Source organism: Ischnura elegans, chromosome X, assembly GCF_921293095.1.
Source record: "Ischnura elegans chromosome X, ioIscEleg1.1, whole genome shotgun sequence".
In the NCBI taxonomy this organism is placed as follows: Eukaryota; Metazoa; Arthropoda; class Insecta; order Odonata; family Coenagrionidae; genus Ischnura; species Ischnura elegans.
The window spans coordinates 76080170-76097080 of NC_060259.1; the positions used below are offsets into that span (position 1 = coordinate 76080170).

Sequence of the window (16911 nt, forward strand, 5' to 3'; positions counted from 1 at the left end):
ATTTTTGGGAGGCTTCAGAGACTAGCCTGTGGTGTTAAGTTACCAGTACTAGATAGTTGTCCTCTTTCAGTGACTTCTTTTCTTTCTACTTCCTGTGTTGGCAACCATTGTGTTTTTCCAAACAAGGCCTATATATTATTTATGAGAGGGATATTAGTGAATTTAAAACTTTTCAAAATTGAGTGGGGTTGGTGCATGCTGTAATGACTATGAGCATTTTACCACCGAGTAAAATTTATTTTGACCCAGGTTTCAATGTTGATACTGCATCTTAAGGTGACAAGTGTGCAAGGTGCATTCAATATACAGCATACTCCCAGTTATCCGGGTTAATAATGTGGAGAGATGGCACGAATAATAGGAAAACACGAACAATCCAAACTTTCACTTTTATTTCATATAATTTTCATAATTCATGTAAATCAAACAATTAGTTATTATGTATGCATGTTGTCTGTTATTTTAGGTTGCTTTCCAGAATCTTTAAGCGTCTGCCATCTTTTTAGCGGCAATAATGTGATTGTACTCGTATTCTACTGATCCATGTAATACTTGGTTTCTAAAAACCGTGCACCCGTGTCTTTGAGATCATGGATTCAGAAAATTATTTTGCATGAATGCTTAAAAACCGCTGCGCGATTTTAGAAATTTCACTGTCAGGCACCACGCTATGTTGTCATGCTTCGTGCCAGTTGCCTGGTATGCAACTGCTGCATCACCCAGTTCCGTGATCCCTGTACGTGATCGTGCACCATGATGTTTTGATAACATGAACATGAAGCTTCCGTGAAGGTAATGGGTGTGCGATCACCCCATCGTGCAGCAGTGGTTATAGGAAACAAGGACTTTTGGCAAAATGTCTATGCAGGTGTGTGCCTGGCTATGACTCATGCTATCTCTACTTCCACTTTCCCCTCTGCCTTCACTTCTACTATCACCTTCATCTCCAGTTTAACCCTGATTAGTAAAAGCGTAAACATGCCCGAGTGCAACGAAATCCCCGGTTCCTTTGGGCCGCATTCAACCAAGTGCAAGGCCACAGCAATAATTCAGCATTTTCGGAATGAAATATACAATTATAGACAACATCTCTCTTCATTTTCGATTGGTTAACCATCAAAGAAAATTTTCTAAAATTAATCTAGTTTTTTTCCTCCCGCTGATCGTCGTCTGCATGCTAGAGTAGACGTCCAAGTAAACATTCCTTGTCAAAAAGTAAATAAAATAATTCCCTTTTACGAAGAGGATTCTAATGTAAATAATAAAGCCAGAGTAGACTTGTATCAAAATGCAAATATCCTGGTGCTTTTGCGTCTGATTAATTTTTTTATAAAGATTGCTGAAAACATCGAAGAAGTATAAAATTCATGTGCGGATTAACTGCTTTATATATATATACATGCATGCATACACTACTGTGTATTTTGTAAATTGACGACTGTATTGTTGGCTGTATGCAGGTTGAAGCGAAGAAATTGAATATACATCATTTATTAATTATTTATTGATATTTGGAAATTGCTGATATAAAAATATACCGTCATTTTAAGGCAGTTGGCGATTCTCTTAGGGCGGCCCCAGCCTTCCCTCCCCTATAATAATTCATTTAAATTAATGTTGCTCGATATTTCGAGCGGGATATGTCGCCATGCATGTATGGGCAAAGGTAATATAATTATGTCTGAAAAACCACTAAGCGGAGTGCGCGCGGCTTATTATTCGGAATATATCCTCCACGCGTTCAGCTGACCTTGTTTAGCTCCTGCGATACTATTGTAGTAAATGGTGGCTCAGGATTTTTATGTTTTTATTAACGTGTACGCTCTTAAGACTGCCATCACGAATAAATGCGACTTATCGTGCGGAAACTACCCCTGCTGTGACCATTTATTCGTTCCTACAACGGACCTCGTGTAGCTGGGGGTACTTAAATATTTAATGGTTTTATGTGTAGATATATACCTTACATTATCACATTCACGTATATATTTATCCTCACGGAATATTCGCGGCGCTTAAAGAATTTCAAACTCTCCGCCGTAATATGTTTACGTGAATCCAGTGGAGCTATAGAACATAGAGAAGTTTTTCTTGTTCTTGATCTGTGCTTCCCTCTGTCGGCTTCTCTCGTTACTCAGTAGATCGCAGATACATACGCAAAATCCCCTGCTATATTTATCTAAGATTTTCACGGAAATTTTATATTGTGTCAAATTTAAGTAAGCTTCAGGGAATCTCTCGTAGTTGAGCACGAATTTTTCTATCATAATTGTGACTTTGGGGGCAGGTGGGGAATGAGTGCAGCCAGGATCTTGAATTTTACCCATCGCAGCTGATTATGCTCAGACATCTATAATTAATGTGAGGCTACCGAGGCTAAAAAGATATTTTTTATTCTAGTCGTCCTTTTTACCCGATAAATACTTAATAAAGGTTGTTTTAACAATTGTAAAAAATGCGCTCGGGCCTGGAAAGGCGGAGAGGACGTTGGAGACATCTATAATAAGTGGATAGTTGCGAATTATAGGCTCGCATACAGCGCTCTCTTTCGACGACGGGCCAGTGTTTGTATTCGCGGTATCCTCCATGAGTCGACCTCAAGCAAATCCAGTCCCGACGATGCCTGGATTCACAAAGATTCCGAATCGTAATTGGAAGAATATCGTCCGCGCTATTACGCAGGGAATGCGATGATTTCTGTCTTATCTTTTCGTTTATCGTTAATGGGACTCGTTGCATGCCAGCCTGGTACTATGAAGACTGAAGAAGATCCCTTACAATAATCCCTTTGTTCGTAGTGAATATTTTTGACGGATCTGCTAACGAGACTTACCGTGATAATTGAGACTAAATATTGAGGCATGGTAAATCAATAGTAACCTGTGCATACATCTGACTGGTAATTTGTTGTGCTGCCAGACGTGATACTTCGAAGTGCAGGTTTTCTTCGCATGTGTTTTCCCCCTAGTGATGGATGTCGAGGTGCCGCAGTATGTTTATTTCGGAATATGAATATAAGACCGATTATACGTGTTCATGAAAGTTGCCATCAACGGTAGCGTCAGCTAATGTGTGTTCTGAATTGTTTGATTGCTGAATTCCGCTTTATGCGTTCTGATTTTGACCCTCGTAATTACGGATGTTACCACCTAAGGACTGGAACAATCTCTGTTAATCCTATGTGTTGTGCCTATTCAATTATTGCACTTATCCCCGAGCTAAAGGTAGCGAAGGGAATATCAGTATTTGAATGAGGTGGATCAAGGTTTTCTGTTATCTTATATGTGAGCGGTGGAAGATACAGCTCGATAGTCCAAATATTTTTTCTCTCCCTCGCTTTAGCCTGGTCAGGCATTACGCCTTTCGTTGGGGTATAAACTGTGTCCGAAGGACAAGTGTTACTTTAGGGCCCGATGGTTGACATGAGAAAGTCTGTGAAGTGAACATTACTGCAGACTAGTGCTCAAAAATGGATATAAAGGTGCTGCACAAGAGCAGCACGTTCAGCTCTTTTACCAGTGGCAGCCACAAAATAGGGAATTGGTTCGCAGCGCTGGGTGACAGGCGGAGGAAGAACTCCATGAAAACATCGAAGAGCCTCACTTTAGGTTGGTCTTTACTACAATTACTTAAGAATGTGTTCTTGGTCTATTTTTATGATGTTCTTCACCTCCAACAGCGATTGATGGTAATCTTGGGAGTAGGTGAAGACGTTTCTGAGCTGTTGATATTAATTTTTTACAATTTTATACGTAATTAAGAAGAATTTTGATTTTATTGCGTTTAATTGCTGTAATTAGCTGTCTTTGGTGTTTTGTGTGTAATTTAACGAGCTTATAGCTAACTAGTATAAGTCGCATCACGACAGTGTTTTGTTATTGTCAACACATTCATAGCGCCATCTCCAAAACACTGGCGTAGTGCCAGGTGCGTGGGTGTTGTATGGAATTTCCTACAGAGAACGCGATGTGGGAAGACTGCTTTTATCTTCTGTTGAAGAATTGGAATGATTGATGCGAAAAATCATAATTTTTTCTCGCATAGGTATCGTGTATTTCACATTTGGGTCAATAATCAGATGTCTAATAGCAGGGGCGTTAGTTATGTATGTACGCAGTTAGTTAAAATTTGTATGTTAAATATTTTATAAATATGAAGTTATGGGTTAAATTATAGAAATATATAATCGGTTATTATCGCGAATGGCATGGAAAATACCATATCACGCTTATCCTGAAAATATTCTTCATATTTTTGTGAATATTTTTAGGTATATTTGCAGTGGCTGAGATAATAATAATAATTTGTCTTTATTATACAAGCGAATTTTTAGGACAGAGTTGTCCTCTCTTACAATTAACTTGTTAGACAATCACAAACATCCATGCCCTGGATGGTAGTCCCGTTATATATAATAGCACTTTTAATATCATCGGAAGAAGAAAATATTATATTAGGTCAATGATCAAGCGTTGGGGTACTTGATAACTAGATAATGCTGTATGAAGTATGAATTATTATGAAACAACCTGCAAGATTGTATTCTTGTAATGTTTTACGGTAATATCTACTAATATTTTCGCAATTCGCTTTTAAAATTCCAGTGAACTCTGGACTTAATACATTTTAATGGTGTGAGTGAATTAAGAAAATATTTTCTTATCTTCACTTTTATATATTTACTTCTTAAATCTTGTCTGACAATAAATAAAAAAATGGCTATATGCATAAAATTTGCCGCATATTATACAAACAAGGAGACTACCCAAATATAAGGAGAATATGTTACCTAGTTGGAGAAGATTGCAACACCTGATGCAAGTGTAATTTATTTCACCCTTACAGTGAAACACAGGGAGGTATGATGAGCCAATCAATTAGACACAAACCATTTTTGGGTACCCTTCTCTGAGGCCCCTCTAGATACGCCCATAGCTTAGAAAAAAAACAATGCCTGATTTTGTAGATTCAGCCTTATGTGACTGGAATTAAGATTTTGGAACATATGATAACCATGCAAGATATAGCATGTATATGTATGAGCAAATAAATTGTCCTACCACATGTACTATAAATATTTATGGCTTCTACAGAAGGCCTGCAAGTAAGGAATATAGTTATTATACAAACCGTTTGAGTTTAGAAACCATTAATAGTTTCACTCTTATACGGGAAGAATATAATGTCATAAGACTTTATCACGATGCAATGATTACATGCCTCTCTACTTATCTTTTTTCTACTTATATTTATAGCTCTGCCTAATTATCAGTTTTTACTTTTTTCACTTACCCAACGTATCCATGAAATCGGCACCAGTGGTAGATTTTGGTTTTGGCTCTTATGATCCTGCAGAGATTCTTACGAGGAATACGTAGGTACCTGAGAAACAGGTGAACAAACGGAGCTCCAATAAAGCTAAGCATGCTGCAACATCCATTATCGGTCATATTCAGTACAAGGGATCTTGAACGATGGAGTAAAAATAGCTGGTCAACAAACCTAAGACTATCATAAACAATTTGATGCCACCGAATAATTTGTCATGTTGCTTGATCCAGTAACATGTGCAAATATCTCTTGCAAGTGTTTTTTTTACTATATGTGCTAAAGTATCTAAAATATTTCTCAATTCTTAATGTGTGTCCGTAGTAGTAAACTTTAAATTTTAGTGAACCAGGAGACCAAAATATTGCCAAAATTTCAATGGAAGAGTTTAAAATAATGTTTGAATTTAATGTAAAATAAACCACTTCAAAAGGTCCATTCATGGTCTTATAAGGCTGCATTTCCCGATTAGTGGTGATTTTAAGCATTGGCATAGCTAGAGGGGTCCCATTTGGACCCCTTTGGTAGCTCACCTACAAGGCTCATCCACTCCCCACTGTATGAATTGACAATTTTAAATTCTAGTGGCCATACTTCACTGGCAACCCTTTTCAGTTTTAAACGAACATGTAATTATCAATTAGGCTTAATTTACATTCTGAGAAGATGAAATATTAACATTTTTGAGGGGGGGAGCTATAAATCCATTCATAATGCATTTCAATGTGTGTTATGGTGCTCTTTTTTATTAGTATTCTCTGCATAGTTTTTTTTTAAATCAGCAGTTTTTAAGCATTTTTTTGGGATTAGGCTGTCCACTTTCTTCCTGTAAAGCACTCCTCCTTGAAGTGAGGGCACCACCCAGATTGGTTGGTTCTGGAGCGTTTCCTATGACCCCTGCCAAATCTCTGGATACACCTATAGTTTCAGCCTAGTTAACCCTGCCATCCATCATTGAGTAAATGTTATGTATTTTCGTGTGGTTTTTTCACAGTAAACTGTTCCTAGCAGGATAGTTAAAAAAATCATTGTTCAATTTTACAGTGAGCCTATTTACACGGACATTAACCCATACAAATGTATGAACACGTGAATGAACATGAAAATGCATCTTGTAACCACCCAACCTGTGTGAATGCATGAACAGAAAATAGAACCTGTTCTAATTTGTGTCATGCATTCGTACATGTTCCGTTCCGGTCCACAAAAATTATTCACCCAAACAGACATCAACTCGTGCGTGTTAAGTTAACGTGTAAACAGGCCTTGAGAGCTGCCAATAGGTCTAAGAAATGAGATTTGCAAATTTTCATTTCATCATAATAACATTAAGCCATGCCATATTAAGGGTGAAGTTTGGAAAAAGTATGATTTTTTGCAAACAATCATGCTTTTGACCCCGCAGAATAATAATTCTAGTCATAAATACTATTTTTGTGTAATTAAACATGAAATTTTATTGCCTTTAAGTTTTCTTGGTTTCATGTTTTTGATAAATATGATACATTTGTCAATATAAGGAATTTATCTGGTCGTCTTGGTGCCTACTATGCAGGATGACTTCTAATGCTTAGGACCAGAAATATCTCTAAATATCACATAAATTAGTAAACATTCTCCTTGACTGGTAATGGAACTACGGTCCATTGGCTTTCCGGGCCACTGTGCTGACCACTACACTGCAGCCATGATAGAGAGCTACATTGCTACATTTATATGATAGCAAAACCTCGGAACATTTATGTTTCGACTAATAGTTCAAAATTAACGATTGAATACACTAGAAATAAAATGTTTTGGGGGAGGGAGAAATGAATCCTATAGTAATACATTACAATGGGAGTTATGGTTTTTCTCTTTTATTGTTCTACTAGCAACCCGCCCGACGTTGCTCGGGTGGGAAAGTACTCATAGAAGTGGGAAACTTTGAACACCCCACCCCTATCGACTGAAAATTGAAGTCAAACAGTGAGCGGAAGCGGTTAATTAGCAATGGAGAAAACGATTTTCGCGTACCGCGCACGGGATCTGCTTGTACACCGCTCCACAACATTGATCATTATGTGTGCCCACGTGTGTAGACCAAAAACGTTGCGTGAACGCATACCCAAGCGAAAACTTTTCCAATTAATAATAGAGTTTGGTATCCTATGAGTTATGCTTTCCCTTTTGAGAATGTAATGAGGTGTGCCTACACGGCAGGGTGTAGAATCGCTGAATTTGTGTAGAGAAAATTTGTGTCTTGTGACCTAGTACCCCAGCAAATAGGTTTGCGCCGAGATAATTAATTGGTAGTGCAGTAGTATTTGAGTTATTTTTTCCCGTTGAGCGAGTAAAGAGTTGTGCCCACCTGGCAGGATGTTCAACCACAGAAGTTGTATGACGTGACGTAACAAATGGTGATGAGAAATCGACGCAAAGGATTTGTCGGACCCAACAGAAAGTAGCACTACTGGGTTTGTGAGCATTACTTGCACCTACGGACTAACTTTGTTCGCAATCCGTGCCGCCGTATGGAAACGTATAGCTGAAAGACAAACAGACATTCGCTATATATTGTGTGTATAGATAGATTGATGTATAATTTTTAAAACATCAGCGTTATTTAAGCATTTTTTGAGATTGGGCAGTCAATTTCCTCTCCGCAAAACACCCCTTGTTGTTGTGAGGGTAGCGCCCGTAGCAGATGAGGTGGTTTTTGGGGTGGTCCCATGGCCCCAGCCAAATCTCTCGCTAGCCTGTAGTTTTACCCTTTTTAACCCTGCCATCCATCATTGAGTATATGTTTTTTAAATATTAATATGTTCTTAGACGATTATAGTAGGGTAGTTAATAAATCAGTGTTCAATTTTTTTACGCAGACTGCTGTGAGTAAAAATGAAATTCCAAATTTTTAGCTCATCACGATGGAATTTAGCCATGCCATACTAAGGATGAAGTGCGGAAAATAAGATTTTTTTCAAACAATCGCGCTTAATTAACAGTTGCTCAAGACGGTTTGTTTTTGCCTGATTGCTCACCTGGTGTATGATAACATCAGTTTCAATCGATCTTCTAATTAGCGGAATAATTATACCTAAGACAACGGTTCCGAGAATCAGTTTCAGCCACCGGTTCTCGGTTCCTGTTACTTTTCAGCACAATAATACTGTAGATTAGGAAAAATAGATTTCTTTGCTTGAACGCTTTTCTTGACTATGATAGCATCAAATAATTTAGGCTAAGAAGTCGTCATTAGAAATTGTTAATTAAGCGCATTTAAGTTCAGAAACCGAGAACCGGTGCCTGTATGCGGAGTTTTTAGGATTTATTTTGCTGATTCAATCATTCATTAAATGAAATTGTTGTTGTAGGGACGAGTTGCATTCATGCAAACAAATCGTTAGTCGATTTTAAATTAGCGAACTGATGTGCGAAAAAAGGAATAGGACTCGATAACCGGTGCTTGGAACTGGTGTCTTTTGGATGATAATATTGATATTTAGATGATCAATTGAATAAACCTGATAATATATTAGGAAAGATTCATATTTCCTCTAGCATAACGTCTTAAGCAATTCTAATTAAATTGTTTTGAAATGATAATAAGTAATGATAGCTTAAGCAAAATTTATTATCATTGAAATTATTTACATTGAGGCACGGAAATCGTCTGAAATGAAATTAATTTTATATTAGCCGAAGTTCACATTAAGGCACACTAATAATAATATGTAACCAGTGATATCCATGTATGATACCAGTATCTAAGTGCTAAATAAGAAACAGGAGCCGCAAACCGGAGCCTGGAATTGAATTCTTTGGAATGATTAGTTTGTGAATTGGATGATGACCGCGAACCGATGTCTTTTCGATTATTGTTTTGTTATTTGGATTATCTATTGAATAAATTGAATATATCGTTGATTAGCTCAATATTCTGGCGAAAATGCCTTCAGCAGTCGAAAATTGACTGCTTGAACAAGAACCGGAAACATTGAAAATAAGAGCCGATCTATCACTTCATAAGAGCAATATAAAACTCCTTGATGCTTTGGGAAAAGCTGTTGATTTAATTTGTTATTTGTGTGAAAATGTTTGTACCTACTTCGTCGCTCTATGGATGAGAGGAATCTCATTTTAGGCAGCTTAAATATTGACTCTAAATTTTTAAATCATATAAAGGCCATTCCAAATTGACGTATGGAGGTCTGACACTTATGTTAGATATCAGGCAATTTTCCTCTAGTTAACCTTATTTAAGTTTGACGGACAACTTAATATTTACGTGCTGGTAGAAATAGATGCATGTATAACTTTGGTGCTTTTATATCTATGTTGTCATGGCTTCGACCTAAAGCGTCAGTATCAACTTCTAGATTAAATTTTATCTTGAAACAATTTCCGAAAGCCGTGAAATTTCTAGAATATTGAGGGTAATAATTAATTGAATATATATATAACTACTTCTGAGACGTAAGGTCGAAATTTCAGTTTAAGTAGGAAAGTAATAAGACTGCATTCAGAAATTACATTCTCTAAGTAATAACATTAAAATTGCTACTAAGCCAAGCTAGAGAGGGAGTCGATACGTTTAAATACGGATAAATACCTCCGTAAATTTAGGTAATAAGTAGGTTCTGCCATTTACTGGCTGTGTAGATAAAGTATACTGTCTCTCGGAGCCTAAACATATAGCGAGATACAAGAAATACAACGAGCATACTCAGGAAGGTCCAAAAATCGATTGAAAATTTTTCTGAAACCAAATTTTGTCTTGTGACTAAATTTATAGTTTTGGCTCACGCCACACGTTACAATATAAGCAATATTCATGTAATAACATTAAAAAGATGACTGAATCAATTTCCAACCAATTTGAAAAAGAGCTATTGGGAGGATGTGGACCGCTTGACCCGAAAATTTTGGAAAACACCGCTATGTATTTTACACATTAGAAGTAGAAAAATATTTTATAACTCCGATAAAGTGATTATTTAAATTTATAAAATGATTAAACGAGATAGCATGTCTGGAAAGTAGTTTCAAAATAATTGATTTTGATGTAATGTCTGATTTTTTCCTGGCGAACGATGGCAGTGAAGATTTCTTGAGTTTCATTCCGAGTAAAGTATTATTATAATATTGGATTCCTGTATCACTGATGAATATGAACGAGTTGGTCATCGATACGTTGGAAGGAGATATGGAGGACCTTACCCGGTGTGAGGCCTGAGAAATCTTAATTGAAAATTAAAAAAATGTTTTTTTAGGTATAAGCATTTTAAAATCATCTTGCAAGGTATGCACAGCTTACGGACCATATTCACAATATTTTATCATCGCTGTATGGACTGCCTTGGGTTATCCCAAGACATTGTTGAAAACCAGTCTGTTTATGCTTTAATATGTTCGTAATGTATTCCATTATCTGGATATATTAATTCAGTGACGTGCTAGTCAGTCATTTTGTATCCAATTTTTTCTTTGCTCTCCCTAGTTTTGAGCAATAGAAATGAAATTTGGTGAGTTTAACGTGTTTTCTCTGTCTTGATGCTTTGGTTGATGTTTCGGAATTTTAGCAGATCATGGATCAGAGAAAAACGCAAATAAAGTGTTCTTTTACAATGGCAGAGGGACAATATATATTGTGTGACCCGCAATCCGGGAGTACTATCTCGCATTGTGGGCTGCCTAATCGTCAGGAAACCTTTTCCTTCTTCGCAATGCGTATCCACGCTATATAGCAGGGGTCTTCAACTTTTTTTAATGCAAGGGCCAAATATCGATTTCACATCGTCCGAAGGACCACCAAGCTCCACGTCACGTTACCGCCACGTCAATAAAGTAAAACAAACCAATTTCAATGTGCAATGATTTATTGATTAAAAAGTTCAATCAAACAATGCGATTTTGACATTGTTTATATTTGATGAGCTTGTCGATATTTGGATCGCGTTAGAATATTTTCTTTGGCCTATACGGGCCGCAAGAAATTTGCTGGAGGCCGCGGGTTGAAGATTCTCGCTCTATAACTCACCGTTTTGTGTCCATTTCCTTCTTTCGTCATAAGGGGTCACGTTATGCCAGTCATCTATACCCGGTATGCTCTTTAGAGGCTGGATTTTGGGTATGATTAACGGTAGGGGTAGCCAACTGAAATGATCTCGCGGACCCCTTTGGAAATTCATCCTAACTCCGTGGGCCGCATTTTTTTGGAGAATTGAGTTATAGAATTTTAACATATTCAGGATTCAATTGGTGGAAGTTTGACATATTTAAATAAATACAAGATCGTAGCACTTTTCCACAAAATATCTTTACTGCGTACAACGCGACCTCTAGTACCAGTTGATGGTTCTGTGAGCCGAAACGTGTTGTACGCAGTAAAAATATTTTGTGGAAAAGTGCTACGATCTTGTATTTATTTAAATGAGGTTTGGTGAGTTTAATGTGGATTGTGTCCCTTCACCTTACTTTCGTCTGGAAAAAGCATTATGCGAAATGGGAGAGTGAATTGCTGCCTCTGGAGCGCAAAGAAGCAGAGATAATTCCACCATATTTATTCCCTTTTCATTCCAAAAATATTTTTTTTCATTTAAGTAAGTAGTAAGTATAGTAGTATAAACTTAGTGCAAAAAAGCAGGAAACGAAACGAAAGTCAAAGCCAGTAAAATTTCATTAGTTTCGTTGCCGGGAGCAAAATGTAGAAACGAAATAGATTTAAACCCTCGGAGCTAAACTCAGGGTCGAAACGAAGTCAAAACTACCTCGAGTCGAAACTAAACTTAAACTCTGGGACAAAACGAAACACGGATAATGTTTCGCACCTGAGGGACCACGTGCTTTACCTTCAAACAGTTAAATTTCGACCCACACACCGAGTATGAAGTATGGTTGAATGAAGTAAAGGTGCGGCCTACCGCCATTGGATTTAAGGGGCACTCATATTTTTACCACTGACAGGAGAACGGTGAAAGCAAACTGGCCATTCGATTTTTAAGCTCATTGATTTAACCTCTTTGCATGCATGTCAAACGTAATGGGTCGAAACTATTCCCTCTTCTCCCCCTACACTCAACTTCTGGGATCGAAACTTAACTATGAGCTGCGGAGTTTTGATTGATTTAGTTTCGTTCCTGGGAGTAAAGTTTCGTCCCGGGTCGAAACTGAACTACTTCTTGATTTTAATTTCGTGTGGGAACGAAACTAAACCAAGGCCTCGTATTTTCATTTCGCTCTGGGTCGAAACGAAAAATTTTCGTTTCTTTTCACTTGCCATCCCTGCAAAAAAGTAGAAGTACATAGTAAACTCAATTTAAAGATACCACACCCGGGAGCATCTTCCTGCAAAGCAGGTCTGCTAGTCGATAAAATGTGGTGAGGGACGTGCTACCAAAGGTTTTCATTTATCCGAAGCAGTGATTTGACTCTGTGCATTGCTTTCTACGCCCATGCTAACTCCCCATCCACGGTTTCCAAGTAGAAGCGTTCGTAATGATGGGGCCGTGCGGTTGTATTGTCTTTCTACCCATCCCATCCTTGCAGGAGGGCTAGTTGGGGCGAGATTTATTTTGGTATCATCTCTCACTTATGCAACCTGTAGGGTTTTTTTTAGGACAGGTGAGGGTCAAGTGCTCTCCTTGCTTAGCTGCAGGCGTGTGAAATCCATACGTTGAGGGTGTAGTGGCTAGTTCCTTCCATGGACTGTTTGGCTTTTCGAGGATTATCGTTTGAGGGCGTCCGAAGGCCTTTAACGGGGGTTTGAACCTGGAACCCTTCTGATCAGCAACCAAGCGTTCTCACTTGTCTACCATGCTCCCCATTTCACGTATCTTTTTTCTGTAATAATTTTGTTACATACAAGAGAGATTATTCTTCCGCGAGGAAAATATTTTTCAGCAAATCTCGTAGAACATTATTCCGCCTCACGGAAATTTGGTCAGAAATTTTTTATATGTGAAATTTCGAAAACGTGCATTTGTCAGTTGTTTCATGAATCGATATGCTGTAAAACCTACTTCCGACCTCTGGCTGACTGATTCATACATGTTTGGGGTGAACGAGAGTAGGAAAAAAATTATAACAACTGGCAGATGTACCAGAAAAGGTTGCAGGCCTTGTCTGGGGTCTGGGCTGGGGTCAGAGCCCCCCCAGCGAGGTAAAGCGAGTATGAAGGCCGTTTTACTCGGTGACTTCATTCCGCCATCTGGCGTATTTACGAAGGCGCAGTCAAAATTGCGTCGTGTGAAGCGGTGAATTGCTAGAACGCATGCGAAATGGCAAAATAACCCCCGCTCTAATTTCGATCTCGCATTCTCGCAATTCCAAAAATGTTTTCTGTGCTTACAAGCGCAATGACATGCCCCGTGTAATAAAATGGCCTTAAGAAATACAATCCAAGTTCATCTTTCCTCGGATAGTCCATTTTCAAATCTCTAGGTCACCAATGACTCCATGAAAATATGTTGGCGTAATTATAAGTGGTCGTGAGGGGAGTACGTAGAGCATTGCCTCCTTATCAGCACACATCCTCTACTGTCCTCTTTTCACCTACGGCTTCTTCTAAGTCGATCTCATGTTTGCCTTAGTATTTCCAGCATTTTCCGGAATAATGTTTTGCTGTGCAGAGCTCGTGTGCCCTGGGGAAGCCTTACATCCGTTGAGCGATTATGGATTGTATTTCATGAGTTGACTTGTTTTTCAACGTTTCCTTCATGATTTTCTGCCTCTTAACCCGGATGTTTTGTGAAAACTTGCCCCTTGACCGGAGAGCTTTCTTTCATCCGTTGTACAAGTCCAAAAATAAAGTCGAAAGGCTATTGTTTCCGATTAATTTTTTTTACGTTTCGCTTGGAGCTCGGTTGAATTTTTTTCACCTTAGTCTTTATTTGGTGCTGCATAAGATTGTATAGCTTCAATAGAGCTTTCATCTTTGCTCGTTTTCTAGCTGGGTCGCTCATTACGATATACATTCAATCGTCATACATTTCGTTTCCTATTATTGTTTAATTTTAGCGTTTAAAAATTGTTACTAAACATTTTTCGAATACTCCGTCTCAGAATCATTCGGCACTATTTTCACCAGTACACATCCGCCTAAATTACAAAGCTAAAATTGTGCGAAAAATGTACAGAGAAAAAAATCATTCGCCTTGACCGGGGTGGCGAATGATTTTTTTCCATGTGGATTTTTCGCACAATTCGTGCATTGCTGGTGACTCAGTAAAAAGTTGTCACCGTGGCTATTCCTGGTATACTTAAATTAAAACTCAAATCGAATAGCAACTTATAATTTCCATGTTTAGAATATTAGGCATTTATATTTTCGTTCAAGCGGCGCTTCGGCTAACCCATTGATAGTGCATGCATGCACTAGGCTTGTAATACGCACTAGTCTATGAGAGTAAAAATTCTGAACTGATGATTGATGAAAGAACTGGTGTCCACTTAGTTTTACTTGTACAGATTTAAAGATTTGTATGGGCAATAAAGAAGTTTTCTACGTAGTGAAAGTTATGAATAACCGGCGAAGTGAACTATTAATGGCCCTAGCTTAACAAATAAATAAAAGTCTCGGAATATTAATAAATTCCTTGGGGAAATTTACGTAAGAGCTAAACGAATGATTTTGGTTGGTAATTTGCCTTTAAGACTGCACTTAATATTAAAGCATGCATATGGGTGAAATAAGATGAAGATTATTGTCGTGCAGTGACGAGAAATTATGTCAACAGGTAAACTTCCAATATTTCCATTAGTGATTCCCCGATAGATTACTTTTGTTTCATTATGTCATCCATTTCATCGAAGTTTAATTTTTCTGACAAAAGGCATCCCTCTTTTTTTCTTAATTTTATTTCATAACAAGGCATTAGGTATTGGATTTTCTTTTTACTATACTTGATTATGCTTGCTTCAGTTTTTTTTCGTGGTACTGCGAAACCAGGTAGGCCAATCCGATGGACGGAAATAGGATAGACTCTTTTCAAGATATGCGTGCGGTTAAATATTGAACTATTTATTCGTTTGCTTTATTCGTTTCGATTTAATTAGACGATGCATGCATCGTTTTTAATTCATTTAATTTATTTGTAATTCGTTTAGATTTATATTGACGATACATGCATCGTTTACCTAGTGATTGTAAACAATGATAATACTCATGATTTTTCAATTTTCTCGAGAACTAATGTCCACTTTAAGTTAAGCTAAGTTTTACTTATGCAGCGTTAAGGATGTATATAGGCGATAAAGAAGTATTCTACGTAGTGAAAGTTATGAATAACCGGCGAAGCAAATAGTAAGTGTTTCTTCCATGATGTAATGCTGTGAGGTGAGGTATTCCCAAGTTGTGTTCATCTTATATTAAAACAAAGCGCTCCATTATTTTCAATTGCTTATTCAGTCAAGAAAATAGGAGCCCATATATTTGCTACTGAATTTCAAAGGCATGCAAATTGCTCACAGTGAGAGTTGTATTATTGAAGTTAGATTGCATTGCGGAAGTAATTCTACCTAGGCATGGAGTAAATGAAAATTTATTTATACGGCTGTATATATTTAAATTATAAATGAATGGTAAATGTTTTATTTGCATGTCATTGGAAAAACTGTAAAATAAACACTAATTCTCATCTAACGACACAATAATGAGTCTAGCTTGCTATATTGTCGATCATAAAAGAATTTACGCTACGTCGCTAATAATGTGTGTCACTGATGTGGTACCACCGGTACCACTAACATGAAAATAGCTAAGTAATTGAAATGTCTTTCACAATTCGTACCGATTGCTTCCAGAATTTATTTAGAGTACGTGAGGAGAGTACTTCATCAGAATTTTTCTTACCCATTACGACCTCAGTTACCTTTTGTTTCCCGCACATAACTCTTTTTAGAAAAAGTCTTGTGGGGGTGAAAGTATGATAGAGTATAATCTCGATTATGACCCATTACCGGGAACAGAATAGTATCGAATATGATAAGATGCATATGATATTAATAATATCGCGCATTTTAATCAATTTACAACATTTGTAATACTCTCGCTTTAAGTAACCCTTTCGGCGAAACAGGAATGATAATAATTCGTGTGAATTCAATCAACGTCATTCAGACCGTCCTTAGGACCGCGCACGTGTTGATTTCATGGATAGCTCATTTTTTACCATTTCTTCAGAATTTTTTCTTAGAAAGTTTATCAGTAAGAGTAATTGTTTTATTTTAAACCAACAGTCGGAAGATTGAAATCTTTCTTTTATTTATTTCTTTATCAAAATATGAGACAGGATTATCTCAGCCTGCGATGCAGTGAAGAAGATAAGGAGACAACACTATAGGGGAAAAACACAGATAAAAATCATATATAGCATATTAATTTACTCAAAATTATGTAGACTTATTCCGGTTTTTAATTGTTCTAAATATGTTATGATATTCATTTATAATCGTACAAAGTGGCTCAATGCCAACAAACTTAAGTGGACTCAGGAAATAATGCCATTCGTGGGCATGATTTTCCAAGGTTAGCGAAAAAAATGTGAAAAAATATGAGCTCAATAATAGAAAGAGAAATAGCGAGCATCAAAGCTTACAGTAAGC

The 16911-nt window shown here is 37.3% G+C and overlaps 1 protein-coding gene across 2 annotated transcripts in view; it reads left to right on the forward strand.

Annotated features, from left to right (window-relative positions):
* Positions 1 to 2530: 2530 nt before the first annotated feature.
* Positions 2531 to 16911, forward strand: part of LOC124170879 (cyclin-dependent kinase 17-like) — a 53703-nt gene continuing 39322 nt past the window's right edge. For both annotated transcript variants that reach the window (XM_046549896.1, XM_046549898.1), the window contains exon 1: positions 2531 to 3608. In XM_046549896.1, coding sequence (XP_046405852.1) covers positions 3470 to 3608 — 139 coding nt within the window. In that variant the 5' untranslated portion in view covers positions 2531 to 3469. The remainder of the gene's footprint in view (positions 3609 to 16911) is intronic.